This window comes from Corylus avellana, chromosome 7 (assembly GCF_965113065.1).
Source record: "Corylus avellana chromosome 7, dhCorAvel1.hap1.2, whole genome shotgun sequence".
In the NCBI taxonomy this organism is placed as follows: Eukaryota; Viridiplantae; Streptophyta; class Magnoliopsida; order Fagales; family Betulaceae; genus Corylus; species Corylus avellana.
This window is the reverse complement of record NC_142496.1, coordinates 27281517-27299110: the sequence shown is the minus strand read 5'-3', so window position 1 is coordinate 27299110 and position 17594 is coordinate 27281517. Positions and strand designations below refer to the sequence as shown.

General features: G+C 35.5%; 3 protein-coding genes across 3 annotated transcripts; 2 read left to right on the top strand and 1 right to left on the bottom strand.

Moving 5' to 3' along the window:
- The first annotated feature begins 2868 nt into the window (after window positions 1-2868).
- On the top strand, window positions 2869-4006 carry LOC132184938 (uncharacterized). The gene is made up of 2 exons (XM_059598730.2): window positions 2869-3257; window positions 3385-4006. Exons 1-2 carry the CDS (start codon window positions 3087-3089, stop codon window positions 3826-3828), a joined length of 615 nt encoding a protein of 204 aa, XP_059454713.2. The 5' UTR covers window positions 2869-3086; the 3' UTR covers window positions 3829-4006.
- Window positions 4007-4612: 606 nt separating this feature from the next.
- SDH5 (succinate dehydrogenase 5) lies at window positions 4613-7347 on the bottom strand. Its single transcript, XM_059597733.2, has 4 exons — window positions 7059-7347; window positions 5690-6000; window positions 5411-5596; window positions 4613-4862 (listed from the first exon to the last, which is right to left on the bottom strand). The coding sequence occupies exons 1-4, from the start codon at window positions 7225-7227 to the stop codon at window positions 4806-4808; spliced, it is 723 nt and encodes a 240-aa protein (XP_059453716.2). The 5' UTR covers window positions 7228-7347; the 3' UTR covers window positions 4613-4805.
- Window positions 7348-12165: 4818 nt separating this feature from the next.
- Window positions 12166-13476, top strand: LOC132184048 (alpha/beta-Hydrolases superfamily protein). The gene has a single exon (XM_059597527.2). The coding sequence runs from the start codon at window positions 12293-12295 to the stop codon at window positions 13268-13270; it is 978 nt and encodes a 325-aa protein (XP_059453510.1). The 5' UTR covers window positions 12166-12292; the 3' UTR covers window positions 13271-13476.
- The last annotated feature ends 4118 nt before the right edge of the window (window positions 13477-17594 follow it).

Here is a 17594-nt window from a genome sequence, read left to right as displayed (position 1 = left end):
ATTTCTCTGTCTAAATGCCCACCTGATATGACTAGTGCCGTTGCTAAGATTCAGTCTCTCATTTCTCTAACGTCTCAGCAGCTCCAGAAGTCTCCCAAGTGAATTACTTGGTACTTTTCTATACTCAAAAGTTCTGTTTTTGTTTTGTTTTGTTTTTTTGTTTTTTTGTTTTTTTTGTAGATTTCGGACTTAATTTAACTGGAAGATTTGTTGGTGTTTTATGTGTCTCTTGAACTGGTAATGAGTGATGAACATCATAGTTTTAATTCTTTGCATGCCTCATGGTGATGTTGACACTCTGTTTTGATTTCAGAAAGAGTGAAGAAATGTAGAAAGCAAAATCACAGAAATTCTTAAGCAAGTAATCTAATATCTTAACCAACTTAGCAATTTCCTTTCTTTTTCTTTACCCCTTGCAAGAACTAATCAAGTCTAGATGTTTATACCTCCCACTGCCTCTGTAACTCTGGCTGTAGTAAGGAAAAAATTAGGATAGCCAGAGGTAGGAATCCTGGTTTCTTACTTGCTTCCATAATCAATAAAATTAATGTGTACTTTAGCAGTTTAAACTAGCCGTAGGTTGAGATCCAAGTCTTCTGTATGCTTCCATAATTCTAAAATGGTAATGCTTGCTCTATAAATTGAGCATTTTGTAAATCAATCTACTTGAAAATAACATAGAGAGAACATAAAGAGACACTTTTGATCTCATAATAACAATAACAATTAACATTGACTTCAGTCATTGCTAAGCTAAAGTCCTCATCCCTCCAGCATCTCAGGAACTCCAGAGACCTCCCAACTGAATTAATTGTTACCTTTATACTTCAACAATTTGGTTTGAGGTTTTTACTATTCAATGCTAGTTTGATTGTGTGATGTTGTATGAGATGTTTCTTTGAACTAACTGTTAACATTCTCTGTACTCGTTTCTTGAATTTGTGTTTGTCAACCTTTGCCATTTGTTGATTTATCATTTTATCTCTGCTCGGAATAACCTTTTTTTTTTTTTTTTTCTCTTTATGAACTTGATAAATTGTAGATGTTGGTGTTCAGATCTTTTTATTGAGGACAAGTGCAATTGATTGGAGGCCACTTCTTGAGTCACAAATGGGAGAAAGATAAGAGGGGGCCCTTAACACAATGCCTGCAGGATCCAATTGCTTGTTGACATGGTTTGTTCACTTGCCATTCAGTCGCAAGTGGGAAGGTTGGTTTTGCTGCTTTGGTGGACATCAGAATGAGACAGTGAGCAGCTTGACAAACTGTTCTATATTTGGGCATATATTGTCAGTAAGGTGTGTAAATTTGGAATATGATTATTTTTATGTGAATCAACTCCCTGGTACTTGGTCATTTGTACTTGCTTTTATAAAGGACTTTCTCAGCCACCAGAAAAAAAAAAGGGTGAAAGTCGTTATGATTGGTTTATGTGTTGGGTTATTTGATAATGTTTTTATTTTGAAAAGAGAAATGAAAGGGAGAAGAAGAAGTTTTATCAAACAAAGCTATAAGATGTATGCTGAAAACTAGTAATTTGTTAGGGTGTTCCTTTTGTTAATTGATAGTCGGCCTAGTTTTGGTGACAAAGGAGCTTTACAAGGATACCTGAACTTTCAGAGCTCACACTTTGTTTCTATCATTCTATGTGAGCAGTACAATCATTTTTATTTTGTAGTAGAACCAAACAATACCCTGGAAGAAATGAATACCTTGTCTTCTTGAGGAAGTTCAGGCAATCTTCAGAGTAGCTAAAACGTGAAAGAGATGGACTTTGTTGATGACCCTTCTCCTCCACTATGATTTATGAGTTCTACTGTGGTCACTGGCCCCATCGATCCTTACTCCACCCAAAAACCTGGGTGGCAATGGATTCGTGTAGATTGGAAATAAGAAATTAAGAGTTCAGTTGACTCAGGGGGGTGGATGGTTGTGGAGACTTTAGTTGGGTCTAATCACCATAAAGCACTGCCTATATGATTATATCTATCTAATTGTGGGTATATATGACCTCTTTTTAAGTTATCGTTGCGTTCCACGTTGGAAGCCTTAATGTCTTTCAATCTACATCACGATGAGCGGTCTGTGATTCTACGGTGCCTACTCTATAAAAGTTTTAACCAATTAAAAAAAAAAATTAATCATTTAATTAATATTATAATATTTTTTCTCGTGGGCTCAAATTTTCTTTTGATAAGTGAGACTCAATACTTGAAATACTCAATTAAAATAAAAAATAAAATAAGGTTCAAAATTGAGACCTTTTGTTCTAATACCAACATATTAAATTATTTACTATCCCGAAGTCTGAAGTCTCAACAAACGGATTATATATCCAAATTTTAAGAATAGAATTACTTTTCTTGATGTTCCTTCTTTCGCATTTCTTCTATTTTTCCTTTGTGTGTAATTAAATTTCTTCTTAAGTCGCGTTCCGGGGCCCAAATATCAGTAGCCGTTGTTTGTTTCTGCGTTGTTTTCTCCTGAATTAGCTTTTAGACAGAAGGAATGTCATTCTTAGCAAATTTGTCCAACAGCCTTCGTGTTTAGGTAGCATGTCCCAGTTCACTATGTCTTTAGCTTAAAGTGAAACCTGGAAAACAACAGTATAGGTAACTATTTGTAGGATAATTTATGTAAAAATAATTTCAATGACTTTAGTTAGAGATAAATGGCTTTGTTTGTTAACGTGCTTTGAAGGGTATTTTTGTTTTCGGTTTGAAAAAGTGTTTTGATGCGACATTAAAAAAAAAAAAAAATTATTTTTATGTTTTGAGGAGTGTTTGTGTTTGAGTTATTTGTCAATGTTTTTGTTTTGAGGTGAGAAAACTAAAGACATAAAAGAGGAATTCTAACAAATGGGGCCAATATCAGTCAAATCAGCATTATAGCGGGTTTTGTTGAAGTGTTTACCTTTGCCTTTACCCCAACGAATGCAAATCAGGTATTTTCAGGAAGCTGCAAGGCCACTATCAAAAAAGCAGGTCAATTCGAACATCAACTCTTGTCTGAATAAAATACGGTCGGTAGTTCTGTATATATATTTTGTTTCATCTCACAACTAAAACTACAGATTTCCACCCACCATGAGCATCTTTTATCATGAAGAGGCACCACCAGATTCTTTCAAGAGATGCAAATTCCTCTCTGCAACTCTGAAAGATGCATTCTCCAACTGCCATAGTTTTGGTGGACGGCGTTCGACCTCAAGCCTGGAAGATGAGTCTACAACAAGTGACTTTGATGAAGACCAGGAAGTACTTACTATTAACATATATGCATATGTTGTATCAATTTTTTTGTTGTTGTTGTTGTTTTTTTTTCTTTCTCCCTCCAATTTACGTGTTCTTGGGTTACTGCTGTTATTTTTGATCTCTTCCTCAGGAAGTTGTTTCGGCTATTAGAAGTCAAGCTATGGAAAAGTTGAGACGCAAGCCAGGCCTCTTGACAGAGAGCTTTTCCTTGGTGGTCTACTCTCCTGTGACTAGAGAATTATACATGACTCCGAAGGCAGTCCAACGAGGGGAAGATCTTGATGATGAAGATGAAGATGAAGATTTTGTGACTGTTGGAAGTTGTTTCTCCTGCTGTTCGAGTGCTTTGAGTAGGGAAGCATATCACTCTGTTAAGACCAACTTCTCGCGTAGTTCGAGCTTGAACGGGCTTGATTTTCAAGAGTTTTGGAAGCGCTCAATCATTCAGGAGCTGTGTCATTGCCAAGGGTGGCCGTTTGGTCTCTGCCGGAAGGCGGTGTTGCTTCCACCCCTACCTAAATCCCCATCTGAATCCTGGTCATGGCGTAAAAGCGCTAGAATAACTAAGAGTTGATGTTCAAAGCTAATCTTCGGCCGTTTCTTGATGTTCTTTTCTTTTCTTTATCAACTTTTATACTTTACTATTACTTTCAAATAAAGTAATGCCTATTATTGTTGCTTATTGTTTTCTTTTCTTCATCAACTTTTATGCTTAACTATTACTTTCAAATAAAGTAATGTCTATTATTGTTGCTTATTGTTAGCCGGCAGGAATCTTCTCTTTTTAAACCAAAAAAAAAAAAAAAGGGTTTGAAAGTTTTATGTTGTGTATAAAGGATTCTCATTAAATACAACTCCTACCCCTTTATTCTCTTCAATGATTCAACCATGAGGCGAGAGCAATTTCAGACTAATTCCGTAGAATATGTTCTTAAGGTAAGTATATTGTTAAAGATGATAGGCTTGTCTGATAACACTTTTTCATTTTTCCTTTTTCCTTTAGTTTTTTTCTTTCAAAAACAAAAATATTAACAAACAACCTAAAACACAAAACACTTAAAAAATATTTTCGCCTTTATATCAAATAAGAATACCTTTTTAAACAAAAAAAAATCATCTAAAAGGCATCAACAAACAGAGATATTCCTATAAAAATTTGTTGGTAGCCAACTAGCTAATAGTAACCGAAGACTCAAAATAATTACGAATTTGTTTCAAACCCCAGATCAGGAGCACATCGTTTCCCTACAGAAGGGATTCATACCACTTCTGGTTACCAGCAACCAGAGCAAGAAGCATTCATACTAACAACAGAAACCTTTGTCGGATTAACAAAAAGCAAGAAGCATCCATAGATGTAGACATTTAAGGATGAATTGAACATTGTTCCTTTCATTGTAGTCAACAAACATAACTCTTATTTGACTGCCCTTGAACCCTGACCACGAAGGTTTTCAAGAAGAGAATACACAAGCCTGTCTCCATAAAATGAAAAACATTATTCTAAACACAACGCTCACAATTACATCGAACTTCTCAAAAACTACGGGTCTAAGCTCTTTGCTCAATATATGATCCAGAGAGTCCTGAAGTTCCAAGAACTGTAACCTGCAATCAAAAACCAAAATCATATTAGGGATTAATCTTCAAGACCAAGAAACTTGCTATAGGATATATGCCAATCCCACATCCTACAGATGCAGAAATAGAAACCTTAACGCTGATGCATCATTTATATTCCCCCATAAAAATTTTCTGAGAAGAGAAGAAGACAAGGGGGTGTATACAGGTTAAATCAATAGTTATTCTTCAAACAGGTCAATCTTTCGCCGTTACTTCTCTGAGGTGGTCCAAATAGTAAGGAGAAAAATTGTATGTGTGTGACTGGTAAGCAAAGAACTAAAATTTAATAGAACACATGAGTTGACACGAGCTTCCTTGTTTGTTTTTGTATCTATTTCTCAAAAGTCACAAAGATATATGATTCATCTACGTCAAAAATTTCAAACTATAAGCCAGGATGACGCTTCTCATGGCAAACCAAACCATGAAATAAGCTTCATGGAGTATGCAAGTCAATCGAATCTATGGTAAACATCATCTAACTAAAACAGTTCAATAAACTTTCAAAGGTAATGGATGAAAGTTTTTGTTACCTTTCCCCATTCAGGACCAAGGCCGCCGCATCTCATCTTCAAGTGTATCATCTTTGTCCCCAGTTCTGTCTCTACTTTCTTCCGCAAATAGGTCTCATCAGGCCCAAATGCATCCAAATAACTAGTGTAGCGACTGTAAATTGTGAGCAGCGCATTCTTAAACTCATCTGGCAAGGGCCCTACACCCTACAGAAAATTCAAGACCATCAAACTACAATAACTGGAAAGACAAAAGAATAATAAGTCCTCAATTTCTCATACAGATTGAGATTACAATACCTCACCACTCAATCCAATTCTGTCATCAAGTTCCATCTTCAAAGTTACAAGAATATCGCCAAATTCCTCAACTGCTTCAGCTGCACGGAAAACATTTGTCAAGACCTCCTTGCCAGTTGTGTCATCAGTGCTTTTAGACAATGCTGCCTTCGCTTCATGAATGAGAGAGTCGGGAAGCGTATCCCAACTGGCAGCCATCAAATCCTTGAAAACATTCTGAAGATCAGAGTCTGTTATGAGTGGCATGTGAGTTACATCTTCACTATAGAATCGTTTGCTTCCCATGCCCATCGAAAAAGGAAACAAGCAATCTGCGGATTTGCAACATGAGAACTAAGTTCAGAACATAAAAGCCCTCTCTACAATATAACAATCAAATAACAAACCTACTAAGACCAACTAAAAGTTAACCCTCTATGCCAACTGTGTGGACACACTACTGCTCAAATGTCCACACACTTAAGCACACAAGCCTCACCGAGACAAAATTAATCTCATCGAGCAGTCATTGTCACAGTCCGATAAAGCACTATCAAGTTTCAGCCAAGTTAACTCCACACAGAACTTACAAAAGAGCACATCTCAGCCCTTGCATATGAAGCTCATACATTCACATGAAAATATCATTTTTATGGTATACTCTAACAAGTGCATGTTTCCTTCACTGTAGACAAACACATTCTCCTTGGTTCAACAACTTCAAACAATAGACATGCACGCACCATGAAAAATATATATAAACTCCTTAACACTCCTACAGCATCCCTAGCCTAACATGTCAAACACTTATTGAAAGATATCTGCCTTCCTTGCGATTTTGTGAATCTAGCATGATGCATACCATAAAGAGTTTCAGATCGGTTTCGTTAAGCAGTTTCAAAACATGGAAAATGCAATTAAATGTTCGGTAAAATTACGGTTTGAAAACGAACTTTTCACCTGCGAAAATCGCAAGGCCAGACGGACTCTCAGTGAAGCTTAAATATGCGCTTCATCCTGAAAAGTTACCCAAATTTCAAGTCCGTCTCTTGAAAATTTTGCTTGCCAATTATGTAAGTCTCGTGCATTTTCTTAAAATTAAAGGAAAAATAACAAAATGCTTAAATTGGTTTATAAAGAAAGCTTCAGTCTTTTGCTTATTTACTTTTTTGGTAGTTGCTATTAGATTATTCAGTCAGGGTCATCGACGAGCTCCGAGAACGAAAGTTAGGGCGTAAACTCACAGCAAATGAAACCAAAGAAGAACTCGATCCAGTTCATATAATATTAGGGCAAAAATTTGGGAGTTTTAAATTACGGCCAACAAAAATGTAATACATGATCGTTGGGAGTGATCGGATCTACAAGAAATGAATAAAGAGAAAGGTACCGGAGAGGAGGCGATTGGGAGAGGCGGAGGGAGATGGGGACGAGAGATTGAAGAGGCTTCGAGAAGCGCAGTGGTGGTGACGGAGCAGGCTTTGGCTGACGGCGGCGACATGATAAGATCTGGAGCAAAGCGAGCGGTACAGTGATCTCACAACCAACATCTTTTCCATTTAGCTTTCCCACCAAGAAGAACGAGGGAAGCGTTTTGAGTGACAAGCTCAGAGGCTTTTCGTTTGGGGGGTAATCGGAAATGAAATGGGACAATTCTCACACAACCAGTTTCTTTCCTTCGCGTGTGTGGGTTTTTTTTTTTAATAATATATATATATATTTTTTTAATAAATATAAGTAAAGAAAAAAAAAAAAAAAAAAAGAAGAGAAAAATGAAATTTAATCCCTAGCTTTTTATATGATTTCAATTTAATTTACAATGAGTTTTCAATTTTAACAATTAAATCTTTTTTTTTTTTTTTTAAATAGATCATTGATCAACGTAATGTACAATTAATAAATAGTATGCCATATAAGACCAATTAACTAATACTGCTAATACCACACGACTCTTAATTGACACATCATATAACAACGATAGGTCTCACGACATAGTTACTTTAAAGTTACAAAAATATCATATATAAAAATTATAAGTTATAAATATAATTTGTACTTTAATATAAGTGTATCATGTGACACATATAATGAGTATATAATGTATCAAACAAGAGTTACATGATATTGATTAATTAGTATAATATAACATTTTATTAATTAATTAGGCGATAAATTGATGGAGGAAATTATTTGAAACATGATAAAAGCCTGAAGACATTATTGGTGAAAGACTAAATTTGATTTTCCAAAAAAAAAAAAAGCATCATAACTTTTTTTTATGCTAAAACTTTCAGCAATTTCATTATAAACGTTGATAATTGTTTCCCTCCACATCATTTTTCTTTCAAAAATATATTAAGTATTTTTTTTCCTTGCTCAAGATGTAATGAACGATTTTCGAAGAAACCTACAAAAACCATTTATTTTTTACTTTCAAGACTTCTCATAGATTCATACTAATCAATATAAACTTGATGTTAATTATGCCAACAAAAAATTTATGGTTATCACAATATAATCTTAGAGTAATGTTATACATCTTTTTTCATTTCTAAATTTGATGCAGCGTGATTTTTATAGCATTTTTGTTGTTGCCGTGCACAATAATTAATTAACAATATAATATTGAAAAGAAAGAGATTATGTCCACAGAGAGGCGACTGTAATTTACTTTTAATGATTCAGGGTTACATCATAACATATATATAAGAAAAATCATAAACCCTACTTGTACAGACGTATTAAGAAAATTCTCAAAATATTCCATATGCGTCTACTTAGCCTTTTACTAGTGTCAATATGGGCCACTAATTCTAACACATTTGATGTATGGAGATTAATTTTTTGATTGGGGGATTACGCCACATCAGCTTTGAGAGGCGAGAAGAGAGCCTATCAAAGCTGATATGGCATGGTCCCCAATCAAAAATAATATCCATACACCAAATGTCACCGAAATGGTCTCATAAACCTAGGATAAAAGGTGAAGGAATTGGAAGGTAATGCATAGCATACTCAAAGTCAAAGATATTAATATATGCTAGAAAGTTGGAAAGTAGAAGAGGCTCGACAAGTGGGGTAAGTAGGGCCCGTTGATGGCTGCCCCAATTTAGATCGGGCTTGGGCCCAATTGTTTCCCACTCGCACAAAGTGGACACATCAGCCTTCCACCAACTTCCATGGGTTCTCATCGATCAACTCACTCCGATATGTTTAATGAGCACTATTACGAATGACATCTTCAAAGTGCTTTGTTAATTGTACACCTTTTTTTTTTTTTTAAAAAAAAAAAAAAAAATTTATTCGAACAAAGGAAACTGGGAAAACGAACTAATTACGAATTCAAATGAGGATGTTTGTCGTTCCTAACTCGAATTCAACTAAGACAATAAGAATAAGTAGAAATACTTTTGAACACAAAGTGGGAAGCAGTTCATTTCAAATTGTACTCATTTTATTACGTTAAAGTAAATATCTCTTTGACAAAACTGAGCAATACCTATTACATTATTAATTATTCTAAAAATTTTAAAGGATAAAAAATTAGAAAATTAAATTATTTAATTAAAAAAAAAAACTTAAGAGGTTTATAAGGTATTAATTTTTTATCAAATCATTTTCAATTGTTTAAATTTTGTTAATTTAAACCCTAAAGTTTCAATTGTTTAAAAATAGATCATTCTGTCTAAATTTCATTAATATAAATATAAAAAAATTAAAGGGGATGATGTGATAATACCCTTAAAAATTTAATAAAAGATAGATAAAACAATCTATTTCATAACAATTAAAACATTAGGAAGTAAATTGACAAAATTTAAATCCTAAAGAGTGATTTGATAAAAAATTATAACTTAAGAACAAAGTGTTTTTTTTTTTGTTAATTAATATTTTAAAATTTTCTTTTACGGATGAGCTTAAACTTTCTTTAAAAAGTAAGGTTCAAGCATAAAGTATTTACCTTAAATTGAGGTAAAGTGTAGAGTTAAAATTACTAATTATTCAAAATAAATTTAATTGATTAATTAATATTTTTTAATAAGACGAAAGTATATAAAATAAATTTGCAAACAAAAATTATTCATAGAGTTGCGTTTGAACAGGTGTTTCCGGGCTTGAATGGATGATTGGAATAACTTTTGGGGGGAGGGGGGGGTTAATCACAAGGGACACAAAGCTAACATTTGATGTGATACGAAGAATCCGTTTAAATGAATTGAATAATATTTAGTTAGTCATAATAAATAAATATTTTTATGTTTTATTTTTTAATTCAAATGAAGAATAGAGAATACTGTGTAACATTCCAAGTTCGACCACTTAGTCAAACTTTAACAATCAACGTGTACAACCTGCATTCGATTGCGCGCAGCTCACATCATTGCTTACATAATGTTAGACGGCTAGTTAATCGCTTACCAATATATATATATATAGAAACAAAAAGTTCTAGAAAGAATCGTGCTAAAGCTATAGACGTACACGTCGTACAGCTAGTAAAATCCGTAAGAAAACAAATTGCATATACAGTGAAAATCATGAATTATTTCAGAAATTGCTGAATTTAATTATTTAAACTAATAATTAACGAATTCAAAATGTTCATACCAAATGAAATCACTATTTATTCTAAATATTTATAAAATATAAAATATAAAATAATGAATTAAATTAATATTTTAAAATGTATTACTTGGATGAACAAGGACAATGACAAACATCTACCTTAATCTCCATTTTTTCTATTGTATGTAATTTTTGTGAATTTAAATCAAAATTATTGAATTAAGATTGATGTGCTTGATCTGTTTAATTAAAATAGTCGAATTAAAATTGGATTATATAATCTTATATTCATGTCTTAATACGATCCAAATCAAACACGCAACATTCACGACATATAATTTTTACACGACCTACAAATATATTACAAATCTAACACAAAATTAAGAAATTAAAATTGATAAATTTGACCTAAATCAATTTAAAATTAACCGACATAACCTTATTATTTACCGTCGTACATAAAAGGGATGTCCAAAACCAATGAACCAGTAGACATCATGGGTCCACTAGCTAGTCTATATGACAACCGTGTAGAGAGAAATTGCCATCTCAGAACCCCATCTCTCCCATGGAGACGAGCAAACCAGAAATTGCCATCGAGTTCCCCCTACTGATTCGAGTCTACAAAGACAACCGTGTAGAAAGACTTATATATGGGCACCGATATCGTTCCGGCCTGAATCCGTCCGGCCGTGTTTATCGGTGCCCATAAGACTTTAGACTTTAAACTCCTAACTATACAACGTAATATAAGAGAAATGGGTAAAGCTAGCTAGCCCAAGTCACGACCTAATGATCGAAGAACAACACAAAGAAAAGTTGTGGCTGTGGACAGCCACACGTTTTTGTTTATATCTCACGGCTTTTGCTGCATGCACGTATTGGTTTGATAGTTTTCAATCTAAATGTTATGTTTGGTAGGTAGGATGACCATTTTATTAAGAAAATAAATAGTTTTTATTAAAAATAAAATGAAAAATAAAAAATAAAATAGTTTTGTAATAGTCATTTTCATGACCTACGAGAGAATGAATATTTTAAGTGTTAGATAATTATCATATACTCTAACACTAAAATTATTATATTTCACATTCTTCTATTCATAATAAAAGTTATTAATTTTTTTTAATAAAATAATAATTCCGCGTATAACATAAATTATTTGAAATGATGAAGGAAATATGTAGAAGAGCCATAGATGATAAATCGAATAAGAAGCAGTGGTAAATGTCTTACTAATGTTCGTGTATTTGTCTTGGGTCAATGAACGTAAAAGATTGCCGGAGGTAGAGGTGATGAGGTTCGAGGCGTGAGTTTGTGTATCTTTTAAAAAATGTTGAAATTAAATTTAGACAATTAAAAAAAGCAACAACACATACTATATATATATATATAGCTAATAATTAAGATATGGATTGCTTAGACAGAACCTAAGCCAAATCTGCGTAATGATATATTGAGAATACAATACACTCGTGAAGTTACTTCAACGAGAGAGCCTTTTCTTTTCTTTACTTCTGGGCTGTTGGGTGGTGCAAGAACCGTAATTAATTATTACAACTTGTGTTTGCTTTGGTTGTTGAGTGCCTACCAGAACTATCCTATCTTAATATGCCTGGAATTCCCTCTTGTTTGCCATTTCCTTTTTTTTTGGGTAGCTGGAATTCCATGTTACCTAATCTAAATGGATGAAAATTGCCTAAATTAAACACATCACTTGACCGGAGCAATGTAAGGTGGCGAGTCAACGGCGTAATTTGAAGGATATCAATCCAACAACCCCAGATAATGGAAATTGAATGGGTTAGAGTATATTCAATATCCTCAATTAAAATAGACAATAGATTTTTCCTTTCATTTTCTCCCACTCAAACTTTTCAATAAAAAAAAAAGTCTTCGCGTATATTGTCGGTATAAAGAAGTGCATTGTCTTCGGTAGTGAACCTTTTTTCAATCCTCTGCTTATAAAAGTGTCCAACTCCCCTGCCTCTCCCTCCAATCTCTCTGTCTCTGTCTTGTCTGTCTGTCTCTCTCTCTCACACGGTCACACCCATACAAATGGATCCAGCGAGTAAGAAAGAGGTAGCTGTTGAGGTTTTTCCCTACCTTAGAGAATACAAAGATGGAACCGTGGAAAGGACTGCGGGGACCCTAGTTGTCCCCGCAGGCTTCGATCCTCAAGCCGGCGTTGAATCTAAAGACATAGTCATCATACCAGAAACCGGCGTCTCCGCCCGGCTCTACCGACGTCGCAATCTACCGACCGCCAACAAGAGTGAGAATAAGCTTCCTCTCGTTCTCTACTTTCACGGCGGAGCATTTTGCATATCGTCAGTCGCCGATCCCCTCTACCACAACAGTCTCAACATCCTAGTTGCCGATGCTAACATCATCGCCGTCTCGGTGGACTACAGGAGAGCCCCGGAGCATCCCCTTCCGGCGGCATACGAGGACGCCTGGGCTGCGCTTCAGTGGGTGGCTTCCCAAGTCGATGATCGCCGCCACGATGGCCACGAGCCATGGCTCAAGGATCAAGTTGATTTTGGGAAGGTGTTCTTGGTAGGAGACAGCGCTGGCGCCAGTATGGCTCACCACGTGGCGCTACGGGCAACAGGAAATGTAGTGAAGCTCCTTGGCATTATTCTAATCAATCCTTACTTCTGGGGAGAAAAGGCAATCGGATCGGAGATTACAGACCCGGTGAGAAAAGCGATGGTGGACAATTGGTGGCGCTATGTCTGCCCATCTAAGAAAGGTGGCGATGATCCGCTCATCAACCCTTTTGCAGAAGGATCCCCAAGTCTTTCCAACTTGGCCTGCCATAAAATCCTTGTTACCGTTGCTGAGAAAGACATCTTGAGGGATCGAGGGAGGCTTTACTACGAAAAGTTGGTGAATAGCGGATGGACAGGAAAGGCTGAGATCGTGGAGACCCAAGGGGAAGATCATGTCTTCCATATCTTCGACCCAAATTGTGAGAAAGCCAAGAGCTTGATTAAACGCTTGTCTTCTTTCATCAACCAAAGCCATCTTTAATTTCAGTTTGGAAAATGTTGCTGTCATTGCTGATTTTATATCTGTAGAGAAAAAAGGCACCATGCACGGATGCACCTTTGCTGCTGAACCGCTGGTGGGTCTAGATCTTGCTTGTCATGTTTTCCATTTTCATGTTGTGATTCGCAATTGATCTACTTCCTGTCCACTTGTCATAATAATATTGTTTAATCTATTTCTTCGTTGAATTGAACATGTTTCATAATTATTTAAATGGCGTAGAATTCAAGATATATAGTTGAATGTCCCCCTATGTTAATTTCTCTAGCACTCAATTTCTTTCTACATTTAATGTGTATATACAGTATTATATTATTTAATATTTTTAAATAATGTGGTCAAATATGTGATAATAATATAATATATAAGCTATTATAATTAAATTTTAAAAATTTAATATTTGCACATGGCAACTTGAGAAAATTATACAGAGGCTATATATATATATATATATAATTTTTTTCTATAATTAATTTTAATGATCAATTATGGATGGGAGATGTCGGGACTTGACAGCATTTCCACTCAAACACTCTGTACGAATTATAAATTTATAAAGATATCGTTATTCAAACTTACCCTCTCTTGTCTCTGCCACGGCCCACATGGATGCTATTCATTTTGTTTTGATATGAACTCCGTCAAACTCCAAATTGGTTGTCAACTGTAATCAAGATCTTTATGGCTATGTTTGGCAACAGGCCGAGCCGGCACTGTAGTTGGAACGGCACTGTTCCAGCTACAGTATCAGCAGCAAAAATTGACTTTTTGCTTAATTTTTTTTTTTTTTTAATAAAGCAAAATATTACAAAAAAAGAAAAAATGAGAAGAAAGGGGTGGTGTTCCAGCCACCCCTTGGCCAAAATGGGGTGGCCGGACCACCCCATTTTTGGCCAAGGGGAAGGGGGTGGCTGGAGCCACCCCTTGGCTGATCTGGGGGTAGTCGAACCACCCCCATGGCCAAGGGGGTGGTCCGGCCACCCCCTTGGCTAAAAAAAAAAAAAAAAAAAAAGAGGGATCGGGTGCATTTGGGGGTGGCCGGACCACCCCCAAGGGGCTGGGGGTGGTTTCGGCCACCCCATACGGCGTTTTTTTGGCCAAGGGGGTGGCCGAGCCACCCCCTTGGCCATGGGGGTGGTTCGACCACCCCCAGATCGGCCAGGCAACTCCATTTTGGTCAAGGGGTGGCTGGAACACCACCCCTTTCTCCTCATTTTTTTTTCTTTTTTTTTTTTAAATATTTTGCTTTATTAAAAAAAAAAAAAAAATTAAGCAAAGAGTCAATTTTTGCTGTTGGCACTGTAGCTGGAACAGTGCCGTTCCAGCTACAATGCCGGCCCGGCCTGTTGCCAAACATAGCCATAGTATTTGAATAAAAAAGAGATTTTATTTCCCTTCTAACTCGTGATTTAAGGTCGTACACTACCACAGGTCAAAACACACTGTTTTTGACTACTTTAATAAAATGGTAAATATATTATAATTTCTTGAGTCAACTTGTCAAAACTAAAAAATTCTTAAGTTTGTTTTTGTTTTTGTTTTTTTTTTTAATGTTAATCGAAATACCAATAAAGTTCTATTGTTAAAATTGTGTAACCACCGTTAGTTTCAATCAAAACGCACTATTTTATCATGTCAGCACAATAATTTTTTATTAATTTAATTTAAAAATTAAATAAATAAATAAATAAAATTTGAAGGGGTGGCCAACAGTGGGGTTGCCACCCTTGGCCACCCTCCAACCTCTAGGGTTTAGGAGTGGTCCCCACCCAGAAGCCACCCCCACCAAGGGGTGGCTCGCGGCCACCCCATGGGTGGTTAGGGGTGGCTTGCGGACCACCCCTAAACCCTAGGAGTGGCTTGTGACTACTCCTAACCACCCATGGGGTGGCCCGCAGGCCACCTCTAAACCCTAGGGGTGGCTGCAAGGGGTGGCTTGTGGCCACCCCATGGGTGGTTTGGGGTGGCTTGCGATCACTCTATAAGGGTTGGGGATGGCATCCCCACTGCTTGCCATCCCTTTAATTTTTATTTTAAATTTAATTTTTAAATTAAATTAATAAAAAATTATTATGCTGACGTGATAAAATTGTGCGTTTTGATTGGAATTAACAGCAATTACACAATTTTGACGGTATGAATTTTATTGGCATCTCAATTGACCTATGGACTAAAAAGTTGAAAAACAAAAAAAAATTAATAATTTTTTTTAATTTTGACGAGTTAACTTAGAGACTTATAATATATTTACCCTTAATAAAATAGAATAAAAACGTTAAAAGAACATCCATGCTCCAATGCACGATCTACCAATCACTTCTTTGTATTGCTAATTAATATATATATATATATATATATATATATATATATATATATATAATTACAAGATTAAAAAACAAAATAAGGATAAGGCTGTACATGTTTTTTACTGCCTTTATCAACGTAAACAACTTAACTTACCCTCTAATCTTTCTTTACAATTACATGCCTAAACTTTAGAAAGTGTCAACTTCGATTCACCACCATTTTTCGAAAATTTGTAATGTCATCGGACTTACTCTTACTAGACTTTTATTTTATTTTATTTTTTTTCTTTAACAATGACATTTAAAAGCTATGACTACAAACATGATGAAAGATTATAGGGTGAGTGAAGTTTTCCAAAAAAATATGAGAATAAGATGCTTTAGAAGACACATATTAATTTAATAGACAAAATTAGACAAATTTCTTCCAATTAATCATTTGGTAAAAAAAACAAAATCCAAGAATTAATTGGGAGTTGGGCCTACCATATGTCATATATCAGTATTATAAGATAATTATGAGATAAAAATATGGTATCTAGGATTTAATATTTCCCATTTATTTATTCTCTTTTCCATAACTTTTCCATAACTTAGTTGGGAGTTAAAATTTAGATTTAAGGCCTCAAGAGTCAAGACTAGCTATGGGCCCAATCCCACCTGTTCAGCCCATTCTCGAAACCGAAGGGCTTGATCAATTTCCGGTTGGATCAAACAACTGTCCCTATTTCAAATTCAATTTCACTTCCCTTTTGATTTGGAACAAGTTTTATTAGTTTTTTTAAGGCACGGAGATTTCTAATGCAAGAGTCGAATTCTTGCCTTATTATTTACCTAAGGATTGTTTTGAAGCTACTAAATCACCACTATTGATGGGAGACGAAAAATGTAATGTTCCATGACCAAGCAAATGATTTTTAGTATTTGAAAAGTTGTGTTAGGAAGTTTCAACTTTGGGAACGAGCTTGCCTGGTGCTTATTTAACGCCTTGTCATGAATATATTGAAAAAAAAATGCCTTGTCATGAATGGAAAGGGAAAAAGTGTCATTTTGAATTAGAATCAGCCTTTCTTTCCTTTTTTTTTTAGAAGATTGATTTCATCTTATTAACTCTTTATCTTTTGGTGCGAGTGGTAGTGAGTTCCTTACTCTATATCTCTTTGGCAGATTCCTTAAGAGTGGTGGCCGGCCGGGCATTTCTATGCCCTGTATACTTTGTTTGCTTTGGGTAGTGATATTTTGTAACCCATTGGTGTTGTCCACTTCACCACTTGGGTGGGGCGAGCTTACCTATCATCCCTTTGTGAGTGTATGCTTGTGTAACTAATTTTCTGAAAGTGAAATGTGGACATTTACCCTTCAGCGTGCGTTCGCATAGCCACACATTAATGAGACTGATACTCAAGAAGGTTGCTTGTTTGGATAAGGTTTTACTAAGATCAAAGATCGATTCATGGAGTCTCCACTCTCTAGGATCATGAATATTCCACAATGCCATTTTATCATGCACTTCACCTAATTCTGCTTACCTGAAATTCTCCTGGAGTCTCAACTACAATTCTTGCATATATGGTGTGTTGGAAGTCCCACATTGCCTAGGTATTAAGGAGATTATCCATTTATAAGGTGAGGGAAAACCTCAACTCTTGAGCTAGCTTTTGAGTTGAGTTAGGCCCAAGATCAATTTCTAACATGGTATCAAAGCCTGACCCAATTAATTGGCTGTGGCCCACCGTCACCCATTGTCGCACGTGTTAGCTTGGATGTCCTCCCGCCACACGTGAGGGGGCGTGTTGGAAGTCCCACATTGCCGGTATTAAGGAGATTATCCATTTATAAGGTGAGGGGAAACCTCAACTCTTGAGCTAGCTTTTGAGTTGAGTTAGGCCCAAGATCCATTTCTAACATGGTGTCTTAGATGCCACTTTTTTTTTTTTTTTTTTTTTGGTCTAAAGCAAGAGCACTACTGGAAATGGAACCCTTTAATTAGTTGTTCCTGT

Bases quoted from the DNA above. Each gene is read 5' to 3' on its own strand.
- LOC132184048 (XM_059597527.2), top strand. From the start codon at position 12,293: ATGGATCCAGCGAGTAAGAAAGAGGTAGCTGTTGAGGTTTTTCCCTAC.
- LOC132184938 (XM_059598730.2), top strand. From the start codon at position 3,087: ATGAGCATCTTTTATCATGAAGAGGCACCACCAGATTCTTTCAAGAGA. The intron at 3,258-3,384 runs GTACTTACTATT...TCTCTTCCTCAG, and splicing joins ACTTTGATGAAGACCAGGAA to GAAGTTGTTTCGGCTATTAG.
- SDH5 (XM_059597733.2), bottom strand. From the start codon at position 7,227: ATGGAAAAGATGTTGGTTGTGAGATCACTGTACCGCTCGCTTTGCTCC. The intron at 6,001-7,058 runs GTACCTTTCTCT...GCAAATCCGCAG, and splicing joins TCCCAATCGCCTCCTCTCCG to ATTGCTTGTTTCCTTTTTCG. The intron at 5,597-5,689 runs GTATTGTAATCT...AATTTTCTGTAG, and splicing joins GAATTGGATTGAGTGGTGAG to GGTGTAGGGCCCTTGCCAGA.